The sequence below is a fragment of the Mobula birostris genome, chromosome 5 (assembly GCF_030028105.1).
Source record: "Mobula birostris isolate sMobBir1 chromosome 5, sMobBir1.hap1, whole genome shotgun sequence".
NCBI lineage: Eukaryota > Metazoa > Chordata > Chondrichthyes > Myliobatiformes > Myliobatidae > Mobula > Mobula birostris.
Genome location: NC_092374.1, coordinates 121931970 through 121950558, shown reverse-complemented (window position 1 = coordinate 121950558; position 18589 = coordinate 121931970). Strand labels below are relative to the sequence as shown.

The 18589-nt window shown below is 37.9% G+C and overlaps 1 protein-coding gene across 8 annotated transcripts in view; it reads left to right on the top strand.

Moving 5' to 3' along the window:
• The window catches only part of gtdc1 (glycosyltransferase-like domain containing 1), a 364282-nt gene that overhangs the window by 315268 nt on the left and 30425 nt on the right, over positions 1 to 18589 (top strand). For all 8 annotated transcript variants that reach the window (XM_072258615.1, XM_072258619.1, XM_072258621.1 and 5 more), the window contains one exon: positions 48 to 192. In XM_072258615.1, the coding sequence (XP_072114716.1) occupies positions 48 to 192 (145 nt within the window). The remainder of the gene's footprint in view (positions 1 to 47; positions 193 to 18589) is intronic.

The window sequence follows — 18589 nt, the reverse complement described above, 5'->3', positions numbered from 1 at the left end:
TAATTTTGCACCATATTGAATTGTTGAATATTTTTTTCTCATTAAAGACATCTTTGCTGAGGCCAGAAGGGAATTGGGTTCCTCTGTTTTGCACTGGGGCTACCAAAGCAGCAAAGACGACTACCTCAAAGTTCTGTGCACGGCAGACATTGTCATATCAACAGCAAAACACGAATTCTTTGGAGTGGCGATGTGAGTGCTCTTTATTAGTTAATGCTAATTACTGTCAACTGAAATGCAGATCTCTGCAAACATTTGAGGGAGAAATGATTTCTTTAGAAATTAAAGTGACTGTCACGCTATTTCCTTTTGCAAATGTAAAACATAAAAGAAGTCATGATGCACAAAAGAATATGAAAAACAATTATTAGTCCCTGTCATTTAATATATAGGCATTTTTGTAGTAACGTTTATGGATAGTGGTATATCTTGTACATCTTTTTTTTACATGTCATTGGTAATGTAACATAAAATATGGGTTACAATAACTCACAGTGAGGATCATTTTAATCTGATCTGCTTAGTATAACAACATTAGCATTTTCACTTAATTAAAATATCCCTAATGCAGCAATGCTTTAATGATGCTGCTTTATATTTACCCTCCTTTTGTCATTAATAATTAACATTATCTTTTACTTAAAAATAGGAGAAAAACATAATTATAAGGCTATATTTCCCTGATTTCAAAGGTTTCAAAAAAAGAGTGCTATCAATAATTAGTGTTTTACTGTTCCAACTGGAGTCAGGTCTCAAAAGCCTGTGTCATCTGCATTATAGTTTAAAAAAAGTATTCCACCTATCAGAACAGTTATTGCTGGACAACGTGACTGAGTGCCATTGCCTGCAGTAAAATAATTCAGTGAAGAAAAATTATCAGCTAATTAAATGTAGGATCAGAATCCCAGTAACTATTTGCAAATAAATTATAGGAACTGAAGAGGGATAGATCATCATTTTAAGATTCATAGAATTAGCACTTTTGGCAATAAAGGTCATGGTATTGCTTTTGTGACAGATGCTCAATATTAACCCAAAATATCTTCATGTCTAACAACATTCATTGTGCTTTATTATATTTATATACAGTAAGTATGGGAGTTTTAATTTAATAATACTTACCATTGCTTTTGTGCACAGTTAAATACTTTTGTTAATCTTGGACATTTATTAACTATGACAGTGGGATGTAATGAGGTATTTATTTTAATACAGCAGGTAAGTGATTGTTTCGTATAGTTTGTCTGTTCTCTCTCTTCACTCATGCTTACACCATATTGACATACTTTTCCACATTTACACTCGGACCCAAGAAGAGTTCAACAGTGAAACGATAGCGATTATTGTCCTGCAGATGATGCTACTTGTGTAACAAATTCACCTCTGCTGGATTGTTTCATCCTTTTTTATCCACTTCCCACCTGATTTGTATACGTTTAGATTAGTAAATTCCCAATGATATTCTCAAAACAACTTTGAAAGAAATTAATGAATATTAGTGGACCAGTTGTGCTTTTTCCCATTACTTAGATTTTAGGCAATCTTTACCGCCTGTCCCTCGTCGTTCTTTAAAAATGAGCCACATGCCTTAACCACTCTAATCCATCTGTTGGGCTGGTAATCCCCACTGTGTTCCAAAGTGTATTCCAAAAATTACACATTCTTAAATAGAAGTATGAATATGTTTAAAGCACTTTACTTTCGTACTATGTGTACTTTACTATTGCAACAAATTACTCAGGATTGTATATGATATTAAATTATTCCAAAGTTATTAGGTCTGAAGTCACTTCCCCAGAAATTACTCACCTCTGTTTTTCATGTTTTGAATAAAACTACATTTTGAGACTGCAAACTTGTTTTTTTTTTAATCGGCAGGGTATATATAATATATAGCAACTGTAAACGAGAATTATGGAAAACATCACACATAAAGTGCTGGTGGAGCTCAGTAGGTCAGGCAGCATTTATAGATGGGAATAAACGAAGTTTCAAAGTAGATATATTACCAAAGCCTGCACCTTGAGATCTGTTTGCCTACAGACAGTCACAAAGCAAAAAAAAAGAACACAATGAAATAATAATAAAGACCAAACCCCTACTGCACAGAGAAAGGGGAAAAAACACAAATCATGCAGACAATAGAAATGAGTAAGAACATTCTAAACCAAAATGCGTCCCCAGATCTGAACCCTGGAGTAGGCCCAAAGCCTACTCATATTAATGGACACTGAGCACAATAGCCAGGGCAGTCTTCATCAGTTCTGATGAAGGGTCTCAGCCCAAAACATCAGCTGTTTATTCCCATCCATAGATGCTGCCTGACCTTCTGAGTTCCTCCAACACATTGTTTGTATTGCTCTAGATTTACAGCATCTGGAGTACGAACCTCTTGTGTGTGTGGAAAACATGCTTGTCAATGTAGAAGTGATTGGTTACTTAATCCTTAACCAGAGCCAGCAAAGTAATTAATAAGTAGTAGCAATCTTCAGAGCTGTACATAGAATGAGTTACATTTTAACTATTGTTTTTGTCACCCTCTCATCATTACCATTTCTCTTAAAGTTCATGGGGGTAATTTCCTATCATCATCCTGAGAAAGGAAAGTTGATTGTGGTCTCTGAAATGGTGATGTTGTTCTAATTTCAGGTCTTGATTCACACTGAATTACATGACAGTTGTGAATCGGTGGCTGTTAAATTATTTAAGAAGTGCAGTTGGAGTGGATACAAGTGCAGAGTTATTCTTTGAGGTGTAATACATTGATAAAAGGGAATCTGCTCTCGAGTTTGATATAAAGAAAGCACAGAGACTGATTATAGAATTGTAATACGACAAATGTTGCACACCTGTGAAAGGGCATTTGTTGCCCCAGCTGTTGAACCTGCATATGTAGGCTTTCCTGCTGTGCTTTTGACTAATGCTGTCAATCAGTGTCATTGTATCTGACCTCCCATTGTCTAATGCTCTTGTCCGTGTAGCCCAGGCTTTAGAATTTCAGACTAGATTCTTTCCAAGTAATCTTATGCTTATTGAGAACCTGTATTATCTCAATGTCAAAAATGCAAAAGTTTATTAAAGTGTTTGGAAGTTCTGTTTTAAAATACAAAGCTAACTTGGCAAAAGTAATTGGAACTCTAATGTGAAAGGTCAAAGTCTCAGCCAGAAAGATAATACTAGCAGTTATTTTTTAAATGTGCAAGATGTGCAGTTATCAGGTTTTGTTAAAGTATACTTAATACTGAATAGCCAAGATTTTACATTTACTGACAAGTCTCATTAATATGAATTTTGATGGACCTGAATATTTTATACTTGTTATCAGAAATAAATGTTCCTCCAGATTAGTTCAGTGAGAGCACTTTGAGTAGACTACACTACTTGTCCGACAAGGGTTTTTACGCTATTAGAATGCTGCTTGTGTTAAATGAGATTTGACTGCATTATCCCTCCGAAAAGACATGTTTGAGACATTAGTACAATGCAACTTGCTATACATGTTGGTATTAAAGAGTAATGTGACACAAATGCAAGTTATGCCTGATATGATGGAGGTAGGTACAGACTTTTATGTAGTGCTTAAAGGTAGTGTGAAAAAATATAATAACAGTCAATCATAAGACTGTAAGACTTAGGAGCAGAAGCAGCCCATTTGGCCCATCAAGGCTAATTTACCACCATCCCATCAAGTCTTCTCCACCATTCCATCAAGTCTAATTTATTATCTCTCTCAAACCCATTCTTCTGCATCCTCCCCATAGCCTTTCATACCCTAACTAATCAAGATTCTATCAACCTCCACTTTAAATATAGCCAGTAACTTGGCCACCACAGCCTTCTGTGGCAATGAATTCTACAGATTCATCACCCTCTGGCTAAAGAAATTACTCCTCATCTCTATTCTAAATGGACCTCCCTCTGGTCCTAGACTCCCCAACTATAGGCAGCAATCTCTCCACATCCACTTCATCTTTGCCTTTCAATATCAAAAGGTTTCAATGAGATCCCTCCCTCATTCTTCTAAACTCCAGCGAGGACAGGCTCGCCATCAAAGGCTCTTCATACGTTAACCCTTTCATTTACAGAATCATTCCCATGAACCTCCTCTGGACCCTCTCCAATGCCAGCTCATTTTTTCTTAGATAAGGGACCCAAAACTGCTCACAATACTCCAAATGCAGCCTGACCAATGCCTTATAAAGCCTCAGCATTACATCATTGTTTTTCTATACTAGTCCTCTCAAAATGAATGCTAACATTGCATATGCCTTCCTTACCACAGACTCAAACTGCAAGTTAACCTTTTGGGAATTCTGCACGAGAACTCTCAAGACTCTTTTCACTGATATTTGAATTTTCTCCCTGTTTAGAAAATAATCTATACCTTAATTCCTTCATACACTTCCCAACACTCTATTCCATCTGCCACCTCTTTGATCATTGCCCCAATCCGTCTAGGTCCTTCTGCAGATTCCCTGCTTCCTTAACACTAGCTGTCCATTTACCTATTTTTATATCATCTGTAAACTTGGTCACAAAGCCATCAATTTCGTCATCCAAATCATGAATATATAACGTGAAAAGAAGTAGCCCCAACACAGATCCCTACAGACCAGCATTAGTCACCAGCAGACAACCAGTAGAGGTCCCCTTTATTCCCATTCTTTGTCTTCTGCAAGTCAGCCAATCTTCTATACAATGGTAGTATCTCTCCTGTAATATCATGGGTTCTCATGGGTTACCTTGTCAAAGGCCTTCTATAAATCCAACATCTATTGACTTCTTTGTATATCCTGTCTGTTAATCCCTCAAAGAATTCAGGCAAGGTTTCCCCTGAAGGAAGCATACTAACTTTGGCCTACTTTATCATGTGTCTCCAAATACCCGGAGACCTCACCCTTAATAATGAACACCAATGTCGTCCCAATTACTGAAGTCAGGCAAACTCGCCTATACTTTCCTTTCTTCCGCCTCCTGCCCTTCTTAAAGATTGGAGTGACATTTGCAATTTTCCAGTCTTCAGTTTCCTCTCACTTCCCAAAGACGTACCGGTTAGTAGGTCAATTGGTCATCGTAAATTGTCCTGTGATTAGGCTAGGGTTAAATAGGTGGGTGCTGTTGGTGTGTCTCATTGGACTGGAAGGGCCTGTTTCATGCTCTCAATAAATTTTCCCTCATCCATCCATACTCCCTCTTCCAAAAGGTACTTATGACTGAAAGCACATGTAGCTTCTTCTGAATGGTTCACCAGTAAGATGAAATAGTCTCTTGACCTCACGGTCTTGCTCATTATGACCTCTCTACATTGCACTCTGTCTGTGGCTGTTACACTTTATTATGCACTCTGCTATTGTGTTACCTTGTGCTACTTCAGTGCATTGTTGTAATGACTGTTATGCAAGACAGGTTTTCCACTGCACCTTGTATTGTTAACGTTGCTCCTCTCCACATCTTGTGGCGCATCAGGTGGCAACCTTGCAGTTTCTTTAGCATTTTTTGTCTTTTTTTTTAACAAGGTTGAGTTGCTAGCTCAACACTCAACCCATGGAAAGCATGCAAGGAGCCAGCGGGATTCGAGCGCGGAAATATTCGCCTCAAAGTCACTACACCACTGGCCTGCACACCTTGGTATATGTGACAATAATAAATCAGTTTACCAGATACACATTTTAATCTTAGTTTATGAAATATACTACCTTCGATTCACATGAAATGATTGTAATCAATTGAAGAACTTTATTTTGGAACAATTATTTCCAAGGTAAAGGTTAAAATAGTAGGACTTGTTGCAAGTAAGTTTGTATTCATTTGAATAAAGGAGAGTAAATAGTAAATTGGAAAGTTTAAGAAGATTCAAGAAATTGATGAGGTAGGAGTTGAGTTGAGGATGATCAGGGATGAAACTGCAGGAGTGAATGAAGAGGACTGAGATGTGTTATGATCAGGAATGAGTGGAAGGAATCGTTGGGTGGTTAGGGTAAGTGGATTGTGAGTGGCGGAGGTGGATAATCAGCAAGATCATGGTTTAAAATCATGATGGGAGAGCAAGAATTGAGAGTGGTCAGAAATCAAAGAATTATCAGCATCTTGGGCAATTAGAGAATGAAGTGATCAGAACAGCTAGGGATAGTGCAGGAGAGGAGGTTTTCTGGTCAGAGCTTCGGGGATATTTGGCAAGGTCATGGAGGCACCAGAGAAGGAACAACTTCGAATGGTGCAGGAGTGTGGGTTTTCTGGTCAGGGCTTCGGTGGTATTGGGCAGGGTCATGGAGACACCAGAGAAATCAGCAGTACGTAACTAATTTTCTGTGCTTATGCTTTTCTGAGCTTGTGCTTTCATTTACCCTGAATGCCAACTTTCTCATTAGCTTCAGTGTTGTAAACTTTATAAATTTGGTACTTGTATTTAATTTAGGAAGTTCCTGGATTCATTTCCTTGTCATAATACTATAATCACTGTACCATCCTGCTGCATTTTGCCAGTAAAAGTTCAGTAAATCTGGTAAAAACACAAAATATGGTGTTTTATTTGATCCTTCAATAACTGAGACAGATCACCTCACTCTTGACATTCACTTAAATGCAGCAGCTGAGTACAGTTCTGCAGTGATGTAGTACCAAGGTTAGGCGGCACATCTAATCTTGTTCGAGTATGGTACGTCATCATAAATAAGGCAGATCACAAATAAATCAGTGCAAACACTTCACAGATGAGCCTTGTTAGTTGTACAATCAAATAAGTGATTGGTTTCATCAGTTGTTCTCACGCACTAAGGAATAGACAGGGCAATGTGGGAACTCAGTGTTCATACAGCATTCTTGTAGTGATTTAATTAGTTCTTCCACAATTTATCTTCATAACTACTAGTGTTTTGTAATATAATGTGGCATAGTACAGCTCTAAAAGCTTTATGCTATTTTAAATAGGGATGCTTTTGGGTTGTTCAATCATGGAATAGTCTTCTTTTAGTAGTCCCTTGGGATTGAGAATAGTTTGTCTTCACTTCAGTTCCCTGGCTTTTGAGATAGTTGATGAGGTTAATATGGAACTTACAGTCTTCCACATTTGGCTGGTGGTTTGGGAGAAAGTGTGTTTTATTTTCTTTGGGTTTTTTTGCTGGATTCCTATGTGTTCTTGAAGAATGCAGTCCAGCTTCTCAGTCTTGAATGCTGTGTCTTGAATTTTAGATCTTGAGTCATGGATTCCGATCAGTTGGTGGCAATATAACACTTTTTCTAAGAGGATCTGAGAGCATCTTCATCACTCTTACTGGTAATCACATAGCTTGATGCAGCTTGGAATAGAGTATCTATTTATGGTACCTGGTGTCATTCAGACTTCATCTTAACCATCCCAACCACACTTTCTGCAACTACCTGACCTGTTCATTTAACTCAATTTCCTGCAGGATATGATGTGTAACATTGTACAAAACAAATAATTACAGAAATCTTGAAATGATGTAGCACCACTGTCTATTTCTCCATTTCACAATAGCATTTTGTGCTTTTATTATTCATCTATTTCCCTTAAGTAAGCTGTCACCGAAACTTTCTCCAACACTATATAAGGAAGTGCTTTCTATTTCCTTATCAGCATTTGTTAAGTCTTAATTCATGTTGCTTCTGTTTTTTTTAACCAGTCACCTTAAATCTGTTCTAATTAATTGTTGACCCGAGAGTCAGTGGAAGATCTTAAACAACTCTTTTAGTCTTCTTAATTTTGGTTTGCAGAAAACTGCCTCATCTACTTTAGTCTATTTGCATACCCATTAACCATAGAATCATCCTAATAATTATCTGTTTGAACTTCTTCGATCTGAAGTGTTGCCCAACTTGACATCATGTACCAGGTTGGGGTATATGGTTGACCTGTATTTCTGGCTCTTGTAATGAATATTTTCTATGGCGACACTAGGTAACGTTGCAGACTTTTTAAAAATAAATTAAGTTGTTGTAAGGCTCCAGTATTGGTTCAGTGAGTTTATCTGATGAGGAGTTGTCCAGAGCCTTGGAATGCATTGCCACAGTGAAGGTGGTGTGTGTTAGGAGGCCATCACTGTAGCTAAGCCATGCCGTCCAACAAAATTCCTGAGAAAGATTATGCCACATTGCCTGTCTCTGTTGAAATGACAGTAGGAGGGTTGCAACTGACCGTGCTGCTTATGGACTGAAGAATAGAAAGTCAGTTAAAAGACTAGGCTGCTGTGGAGGCCAAGTCATTGGGTTTACTTAAGACAGAAGTTTATAGATTCTTGTTTAGTCAGGGCATGAAAGAATATGGGGAGAAGGCAGGAGATTGAGGCTGAGAGGGAAAATGGATCAGTCTAAAATTTCTTTATCGCAGTGGAATAAAGGGAATTACAGAGGCATAAGAGAGGAGCTTGCTCAGATGAATTGGATGACGATACTGGTGGGGATGATGGCAGAGCAGAAATGACTGAAGATTCTGGGAATACTTCACAAGGCGCAAGAAAAGGAGGATCTTTTCCCACAGAAAAAGAGGATCTTGAATGTCTGGGGAAGGCAACCGTGGCTCACAAGGGAAATTAATCACTTCATAAAAGCCAAAGACAGGGCATATAAGGTAGCAAAAGTGAGTTGGAATTTGGATGATTGGGAAGCTTTTATAGTCCAACAAAGTGCAACTAAAAAAGCTATAAGAAGGGAAGAGATGAAATATGGGGGCAAACTAGCCAATAATATAAAGCAGGATACTGGAAGTTTTTTCAGTTGTAGAAAGAATGAAAGGGAGGAGAGAGTTGATACTGGACCACTGGAAAATGATACTGGTGAGGTAGTAATGGGGGATAAAAAAAAATGGCAGATGAACTTAATGGGAACTTTGCGTCTGTCCTCACTGTGGAGGACACAAGCAGTGTGCCAGAGGTCCATGAGTGTCAGGGAGCTGGAGTGAGCACCATTGCTATTACAAAGGAAAAAGTGCTAGGCAAACTCAAAGGTCTTAAGGTGGATAAGTCACCAGGGCCAGGTGGCCAGAGAGAGGTTGCTGAAGAGATAACGGACGCATTGGTGATGATCTTTAAAGGATCACTTGATTCTGGCATGGTCCCAGAGGACTGGAGGATTGCAAATGCCACTCTACTCTTTAAGAAGGGAGGAAGGCAAAAGAAAGGAAATTATAGGCCAGTTAGCCTAATCTCAGTGGTTGGGAAAGTGTTGGAGTCTAATATTAAGAATGAGGTTTCGGAGTACTTGGAGACTAATGATATATTAAGGCAAAATCAGCATGGTTTCTGTAAGGGGAAATGCCACTCCACTCTTTAATAGGGAAAAGGTTCAAACATCAAAAGTGCAGAGGGACTTTGGAGTCCTTGTGCAAGACTTCCAGAAGGTTAATTTACAGGTTGAGTTTATGGTAAAGAAGGCAAATGCAATGTTGGCATTTATTTCAAGTGGAATAGAATATAAAAGCAAGAGGATAATAAAATGCTGAGCCTTTATAGGATACTAGACAGGCCGCACTTGTATTGTCAACAATTTTAGGCCCCATGTCTCAGAAAGGATGTGTTGTCATTGGACTTTCTCCAAGGACTGGATAGGGTCAATGTGGAGAGGATGTTTCCTATGGTGGGGGTATCCAGATCTAGAGGGCACAGCCTCTAAATGGAGGGGCGACCTTTTAGAATAGAGGTAAGGAGGAATTTTTTTTAGCCAGAGAGTGGTGAATCTGTGGAATGCTTTTCCATGCACCATGGTGGAGGCCAAATCTGTGGGTATATTTAAGGCAGAAGTTGATTGTTTCCTGATCGGTCAGGGCATCAGAGGATATGGCAAGAAAGCAGGTCTATAGTGTTCAGTGGGATCCGGGATCAGCCATGATAGAATGACAGAGCAGACTTGATGGGCTGAATGGCTTAATTCTACTCCTATATCCTATGGCTTTATAGTTTTTGTTCATCCCTGTGTTAACGGAGTGATCAGACTGGGAGAATAGTTTCCCAACTCACATAGGTAGTTTGAAAAATGTACCATTTCTCAAAGTATATCAGTAGTGATCATTTGGGAAAGTTACACTGAAGTAGGAGCTGAAAATGAAGAAGACATTCAGCAGGTCGAACTGCATTTGTGAAAAAAAAAGCAGAATTAACGTCTCATGGCAATGACCCTTCTTGAAGTTCATGATGTGTCATTATCTTGAAACATTAACTCTATTTATCTTTCCACCGATGCTGCCTGTCCAGTTCAGATGTTTCCAGCATCTTTGGTTTATATAACAAAGGGTCTTTGACCTGGGGTGTTGACTCTGTTCTCCTTCTTAGACACACACTGATTAGTAGAAAGTTTCTAAAAGTTTATTTCAGGTGTCCAGCATCTGCAGTTTTCTTTTATACTAATTTATTGTACCAGCAGCTATACTCCAGCAAGACAGTGCAAGCAAGTTATTGATCACCTTTATCTTCTGCATATCAATATGAGAACCATGGGCATGGAAGTAAATATAGTTGTATGGTTTTAGCATGAAGATTTTGTTTTTGTTTTTCTATCAATAATTAATTCTTTTCCTGACAACATGGTAACACTAAAGGTCTCTGATATCAGCTTACTGAAAAATACAAATCCACCCTCGTACATAAAGTACTGGTCATACAGGATAAGCCGAAGGACTTAAGGTAGCTGATGTTAGAAATGACGCATAGATATTTCCCAGGTGTATTAGTGAATGTATGGGCATATCATTGTTTAGTTTTTTAACAAGTCATCAATATATGACTGCTTAAACCCCCAAAATTGGAAGTGGACTTTGCAGAATTTTAGCATTTCATTACTTTTTATTTTCTCTTTGGCTTTAGTTTCATGACTTCTCTCATTTTCTGAAGTGCTATACTTTCTGTTTTCCCATTCTGTGTATTACTGATGTGTATTTGGAGAGAGAGGAAAGTATTTTCAAGTTTACAAATACTAAACTTGATGGTGCATTGAATTGTGAAGTAGAGAGCAGAACATTAAAGAAGTACGTTGACTGAGTGTGTGTTATGATGACAGATGCAATTTAACGTAATGAAGTGTGAGATGGCACACTTTGGTTGTAGGAATGGCAGATGGAAATACAGTCTAAATTGAGAAACACAAGGAGGTGGGCTAGTAGTTATAAAAGTAAAATTTAGGAATCCAGGTAATCAGTCAGAAAAAGAAGCTTACAAGTGAAAAATCCAATCAAGAAAGCAAATGGGATGCTGTGATTTATCATAAGAATGTAGGATATCAAATCAACCCAGTCTATAATTATTTGAAGTATCTTTTATACCTCATCTGAAACTTTTGCTTGAAAATATTTGAAGTACTTCTGCATTGCTTGTACTGTGCTATCATTTCTTGTGACTTTTACGCTGCTGTGCCATTACCCCATACGGAATGACAGTGATTAACATGGAACTATCTCTATTAACGGTGCTCTAGAATTTGCTGCAAACCATTCTTAATGTTAACCATTCTTAATGTTATTGCCATTTTAATTGTAAATTAATTAAACTAATTACCTGGCATTAAGTTGATTTACAGGATTGTGTTTCAGGAACCAAGTTGGTTATTTCCTGAGATTCAGGAATCTTTGCTGAGCTGAGCACAGGCTACATAGCAACTTTTCTCCATTAACTCAATTTGTCTTATAATGAACATTATTGAGTTAAAATCAGTCTGACATTTTATTTGGACTTTTAGTCAGTGGAAAGTTGACAACTTTGGAAGTTATCTGATTTTTGTGTGGAGTAGACTCATGGAACAGTTAGGACATCAAAGGAAACTGCCCAACACATGGAATCCATGCAGCCTAACTGTAGAAGAATCCAATTGATCCTATTATTCGCTCTGTCCTTGTAGCTCTACAAGGTTATTTTCCTCAATTGTCTATCCACTCTGTGATGAAAATATGTTGCCTATTCTGGCACCTTACAACTGTGTATTCTTTGTACCATCTTAAACGGTTCCAATCTTGTATACCACTGTCAAATTTCCCCTTAACCCACTTTACTCCTAGGTAAAGGTTACCAGGTTTAATCTAAACTTGTATGTAAACTTTCTCTTTACCAGAACCATCCTGAATCATATCTGAAATATCGTTATATCCTCCTTAAAGTTTGGTAACTGGAACTAGATGCAGTACTCATGCTGTGGTCTAACCAGAGTTTTAAATATGCTCTGCATCACAACCCTGCTATTGTACTCAGTATCTAATTTTATAAAGCCCAAGATCCCATAAGATTTATTGACTATACTCTTGATTTGTCCTTCCACATTCAAAAATCTATTCGCATGAATACCAAATTCTGCCTGTTCATGTACATTCTATGGATTTAGTAGCAAACCCTATATTGCCTCTCCTATCACACCGCCAAAATGCATCACCTTGCACTTCTCTGTATTGAATGTCAGCTTCTGCATGCCATCGTATTAGTGTCCTGTTGCAGTCAGTCAGTATAATCCTCACAGTTTGTCACGCCCCTAAGTTTGGTATCATCAGCAAGTTTTGAAATTTTGCACTGTATTTCCAATATCCAAGTCATTTATATAAATCACAGGAATCAGCGGCCCGAGCACTGACCTTGTGGAATACCATTGTCATCCATCCTGAAAAACAGCCATTTATCACAACATGCTGCTTTCTGTATATGAAAGCTGATACTGGACCTCTTATTCCATCGCCTCAGTTTTGTTAACTTTTTTTTTATGTCGCTCGTTGTCACTCATTTTCTTGAAATTTATATAGCCAACAACCACTCAATTCCTCCTTTATTTGTTTCTAGTATTTCATCAAAATGTTCAGCTGTACACAATATGCTTTTAAGAAATGCTTAATCAACACAAAAAGCTACTTTTTTATAACCTGATTGCTGTCTCTAAAAGTATTTGCACCACTGATTGTAAACTCATGAGTTTGTGAATTCTGTAATCTCCTTACAAGCTTTCCTGAACAAGGGAGTCTATCCTCCAATGAACGCTCGACATATCAAGTGAAATTGAACGATTAATGGCAGGTCTTTCCGCCACCTTCAATCCACACTTCTCTCAGCAAAGCAAAATGCAAGTTATCTGGACCAGGAAACTTTTCCACTCACTGTACAGCTAGACTTCCCACCATTCCCTGCTTATCAGTTTACATCCGATCTCTAATCTTTATTGTTTCCACTTCTGTCAATATCCTGTTAATGTTCTCTTTCTTGGTGAACACATAAATATAGAGTATTTATTAAGTATCCTAACTTTGCCCTCTCAGTACATCCCAATAGATCACAACCAACTTACCATTTATGTACCCAGAGTTTTCTAGGTCTATCTAATATTAATTGCTGTTTTCTTATTTACTCTTTGCCGACCTTATCTTACTCTCAACCATCTATATTTATCGTGCTCTTGCTTAAAGAAGAGGCATGTTTCATCACCTTATCTATCTCCCTCTTTGTCCAAATATCCCTATGATTTCTTCGACCTTTGTGAAAATGTATCTTAGCATCACTTGAAAGCTATAGTCCTTAGAGATCTCCCAATATTTTGTATCAGATTTTTATATTTTCCTGTCTAGCTTTGGTTCCATTTTGCCTGACAACTATACCTTTTCATCCTATTGGTTAGCCCTATGTACGTTAGATTGTCCCAGACATTTCTGCATTTCTAAACCAAATTTTATTTGAAATTCTCCAGCAATGCTCTATCCTAGTTGATGAAGAACAATCTGTACTTGTCAAGGGACTCATTTTAAAAATGGGTCCCCCTGCTTTCAGTTTACTCCTAATGTTATCTCAATTGGGATAATGTTAGCAATCGGCCAGGCCGATTTAGAAATGTGGCGGCGGGGTCCAGGTTCTGAGTGTATTGGTGCAACAGGGCTGGGGTCCTCGACTGAGGAATAAATAACCTGATGTTTGGATGATTTAAACAGTGGGCCGGATGGATTGAAAAGGCAGGTGTCGGGACCAGAGATGAGAGTTGGCATGGTTCTGCTTGCTGCTCTACGATGTTTACTCCATCCACTCTTCGCTGTGCAGAGTCCGGCTGCTTACCATTGTGTTTTCTTTCTTTCTTTCTTTTTCTTTTTCTTTCTCTCTCTCTCTCTCTCTCTCTCTCTCTCTCTCTCTCTCTCTCTCTCTCTCTCTGCACATTTGCAGTTTGTCAGTTTTTTTTAAATGTATTCTTCTGAGTTTCGTATTTTGTGGCTGGCTGTAAGGAAAGGAATCTCAAGGTTGTATAATGAATGTATCCATACTTTGATAATAAATGTACTTTGAACTTTTGAACCTTGACATTTGGGTCACTATTGTTCCCCAGTATTATCACTCTATGGATCTTGCACATCACCTTAATTACACTGCAGACTTCCCGTTCTACCTTCCTATTGTTATTTAGAGGTGTGTGGAATTCTCCTATGAGTATGTTTCTAAACCTTAATAAATCCAGTTCTGACCACATCCCTGATCGAGGATATCCTCCCTTTCCAACACTAAATACCTTTTGTAAATAGAACCACCACTCCTCCTCCTTTTTTTCATTCCCCTTTTTTAATGAATATAACATGCCCAATCACTTTTGGTTTTAAACACATTTCCTTTCTTCCCAAATGCTGTTTGTGCATTTTTCTCATTCAAAACACTGTGTGTTTACATACCTACATTCTAAACTTGGTGTGCCCCTTTTCAGTGAGATTTTTTACCTCCTCCTCTTCTTCCATTCAATATTCTCTCTTCAAGAGACCACATAAATTCCCAACTGACATATGGATTGAGATTCCTGGATTTATGAACATGCACCATTAAATAATTGAGATTCCTTGATTAGGATTGGGATAACAATAAGTGTAAGGTCCCTTGAACATTGAAGCAATGGTATAACAGTGTCAAGACAGTCCCAATCCATTGTGAGGAGCAAGAAGAAAGTGTATCATATCTCTTTTACTGTTACGTCTTGCCAGCTCTCTGAAAGAGACTGCTCCCACTTTTTCAAGAGGAACAATAATGAACTGAATTGATAAGAGTAGACAGGATTATCCTTTTCCCTTCTTACAGAAGAACCAAAAGTTCAGAATCAGAATCATGTTTAATATCACCAGCATATGTTGTGAATTTTTTTAAATTTTGTGGCAGCAGTACAATGCAATGCGTAATAGTAAAGAAAAAACTGTGAATTACTATGAATATATAAATATATATTAAATAGTTAAGTTATATGTCCATTCAGAAATCGCATCCCAGTTTGAATGCTCCATAACTAAAACTGAGAACGAGATTTATTAAGAGTAAATTCAAAACTATTTTATACAAGGTAGTGGGAATGTGGAATGCATAGAAAGGCAAAACAATTGACTTGTTTAAAAGGAAGGTGCTCAAATCGAGTAAAATGGAGAAAGCAATGGGAATTGTGACTAAAACTTATCTATTCGGCCAATTAACAGAATAGAACTCAATGGATTGAATGCCGATTCCTCTTCCTTTCATAAATTAGCTTAATATTGCTGTTGCCTGTTTTAGGGATTGAGTGGATGATTTAGAATTCATTGTATTGTTGTAAGTGCTGATGGGTAGGAATTTATTCCTCACCTGCCTCACTGGCGCATTGGGCAGCAACCTTGCCGTTTCTGTAGCGCTCGTCTGTTTTACAACCCCAAGTTGCTAGCTTGTAGCTCAACCCAGCATGGATGAAAAGCATACAGGGAGCCAGCTGGATTCGAACCCGATACCCCTTGTCCTGAAGTCAAGTGCAGGTGACACTACTCCACTGGCCAGCTGGCTTTAAGCATGCTTTATTATGACTGTATTCTGCCTCTTGAGTTAATTCCATTGTAACTAAGCAGGTGAATGACTGAAGCAGAGTAAAACAGGATGAAAACTGCAGATGCTGGAAAGTTGAAACAAAATCAGAAATTGCTGGGCTGAAAGAGGGTACGACCATATCCAAAGGGAGTGTCTATCCCGTTGTTATAAGTTTATTGAATGGTTCCCTAGTACAATGAGGTAGACTCATCCTCAACATACAATCTACTTACACTTCTTCTGCCTGCAGTACACTTTCTTTGTAACTGTAACATTTTACTCTGACTATGTTATTGTTTTACCTTTCTCCTACCTCAACACACTGTTGATCAGTATGAACAAACAGTATACGTTTTTCCCCTGCACCTCAGTACATGTGAAAATAATAAACCAATTTACCAATTTAATTTGGGTGGTTCAAAAGTCACGAGGTTATGTTGTAACTTTCAAAACTCTGTTTAGGCCACATCTGGAGTATTGCATATAGTTCTGGTGGCTCTGCTATAGGAAGGATGTTGAGGCTTTGGCAAGAGTGCAGGACGCTGCCTGGTTTAGAGCGTATGTAGCTGGATAAACTTGGGTTATTTTCTTTGGAGTGGCAGTGTCTGAGGGGAGATCTGATAGAGGTTTATAAGATTATGAGAGGTATAAATAGAGTAGACAGCAAGTATTTTTCTCCCCAAGGTAGAAATATCTAATACCAGAGGGCATGCATTGAAGATGAGAGGGGGTAGATTCAAAAGGAATGTGAGAGGTGTTCTTTTACTCAGAGTGTGATGGATGCCTGGAATGTGCTGCCTAGTACGGTGGTAGAGGCAAATACATGAGAGGCTTTTAAGAGACATTTGGATAGGCATGTGGGTGTAAGGAAGATGGAGGGATATGAACATTGTGTAGGTAGGAGGAATTAGCGTTGGGTGTTTTTGATTTCCTTTTTAGCTGGTTCGGTGCAACATAGTATCTGTAGAAAGAGAAGCAATTAATAATTTGGGTTTATGGCCATTTACTGGCATATTTTGATACCACAGTTTAGCATTTGTGATGAGGAGTACATATCAATGCAAAAAATTAAGTGAAAAATCTTATTTAAGACTTGAAACCTAATTTCAAGTTTACTGCTCCCATATGCTAACAATCACTTTCATGGAGGAGGGTTATTTGTAAGAGAGGTCACTCATGATCTTTTGTATAATTTTCACATCAATAACAGAATCACAATAAGGTTATTATTACTGAGATTTTCCATGAAAATTGTTGTTTTATGCCAGCAGTACAGTGCAAGACATAAATATTACTATAAGTCACAAACATAAATAAATAGATAGATAAATAGTGCGAAAGAGAAATAGAGAGAATAACATTGACAATGCTACCACAGCATCTTCACGTTTCATCCCTGTAGTCTCATAGATTTAGTAAAATCACCCACAGAACAAGCAGCATAAATTGAATTGTTCGCCTGGAGGAATACTACATAGTGTTTCAATCTATGGTTTTAAATGACAATTCTAAACCAGATGAAGTTCATTGTTGTGATTTGTGAAGTACTATTCTCTTCATTCCCAGAGATATATTATTCTATGTGGTTGCTACATTTTTGGCTGTTGCCTTATTCTGAAGATTTAGGTTATGCAGATTGGGGTGAATCAGGCACACACAAAGCAGATATAGTATAAGATGCCGCCATGGTGATGTAACAATTCATTCACACTGTCTGTGCTGCTTACAGTGGTCTTTCATTTCAATTTATTGAATCCCAAGTAATTCCACGTTCTCTTGCCTAGGTGAGTAAGGTCTAAGCAAATCAACAGAAAGAACTACTTAAGTTTACATTATCCTCCAAACACAGAAAAGCAGAACGTAGAAAGAAGTTTGAGTATTCTGTTAGGAAGGTGTGTCAGAGGCCTCCCAATATATAACGAGTCTCTACATCCCTATGCCTGAGTGCTTCCTATTGAATATATCAACTATTATTCCACTGTTACATTGTCTATACAGCAGACAAAATTTTGTTATTCAGTTCTGGTAGGTTTTAACTCCTTGTGAGCCTCTTCAAACCATTCTTCTTCTGATCACAACAATCTTTGGATTCCTTTCTCCCTCATGTATTCTTCTAATTATCCCATAATTACACCTACAGTATGGTATTTGTGTCAGCAATTCCTTGTATTGACAACTTCGACATTTTCACCTCTTCAGGTAAAGAAAGTTCACCTGAAGTTCTTATTTTTTAATAGTAATTTTGCACTCCCCAGGATTGAAACGTTTTCTCCTTGGTTATCAAAATACCTTAAAATATTCAAACTGGTCACTTTGCACCCTTCTTTAAAGATTACTTCTCAACCTTCAGCCTTTCCCATTAAATGTGTACTCTCAAATCTGACATCATTCCTTTGAAAAGAACAATCTGCTGCAGAAACTCAGAGGGTGGAGCAGCTTCGTTGGGAGGAAAGAAATTGTTGACTTTTTGGAACCTCTGCCTGATGCCAAGTTTCGATCCAAAATGTCAACAATTCCTTTTCTCCCACTGCATGATCTGCTGAGTTCCCCGATGCAAAGTTCAGAATCAGGCTTGTTATCACTGACGCATGTCATGAAATGTTTTGTAGCTCATAAAACTTACTATAAGATACAAAAACCCAGTTAATAGTGCAATAAATAAATAAAAAAGATACTGTTCATGGACCATTCAGAAATCTAATGATGAATGGGAAGAACTTGTTCCTAAAACTCTTGAGTGTAAGTATTCAGTTTCCCCATACCACCCCCCCAATGATAATAATGAAAAGAAGATGTGTCCTTAATGATGGATGCTGCTTTCTTGAGTC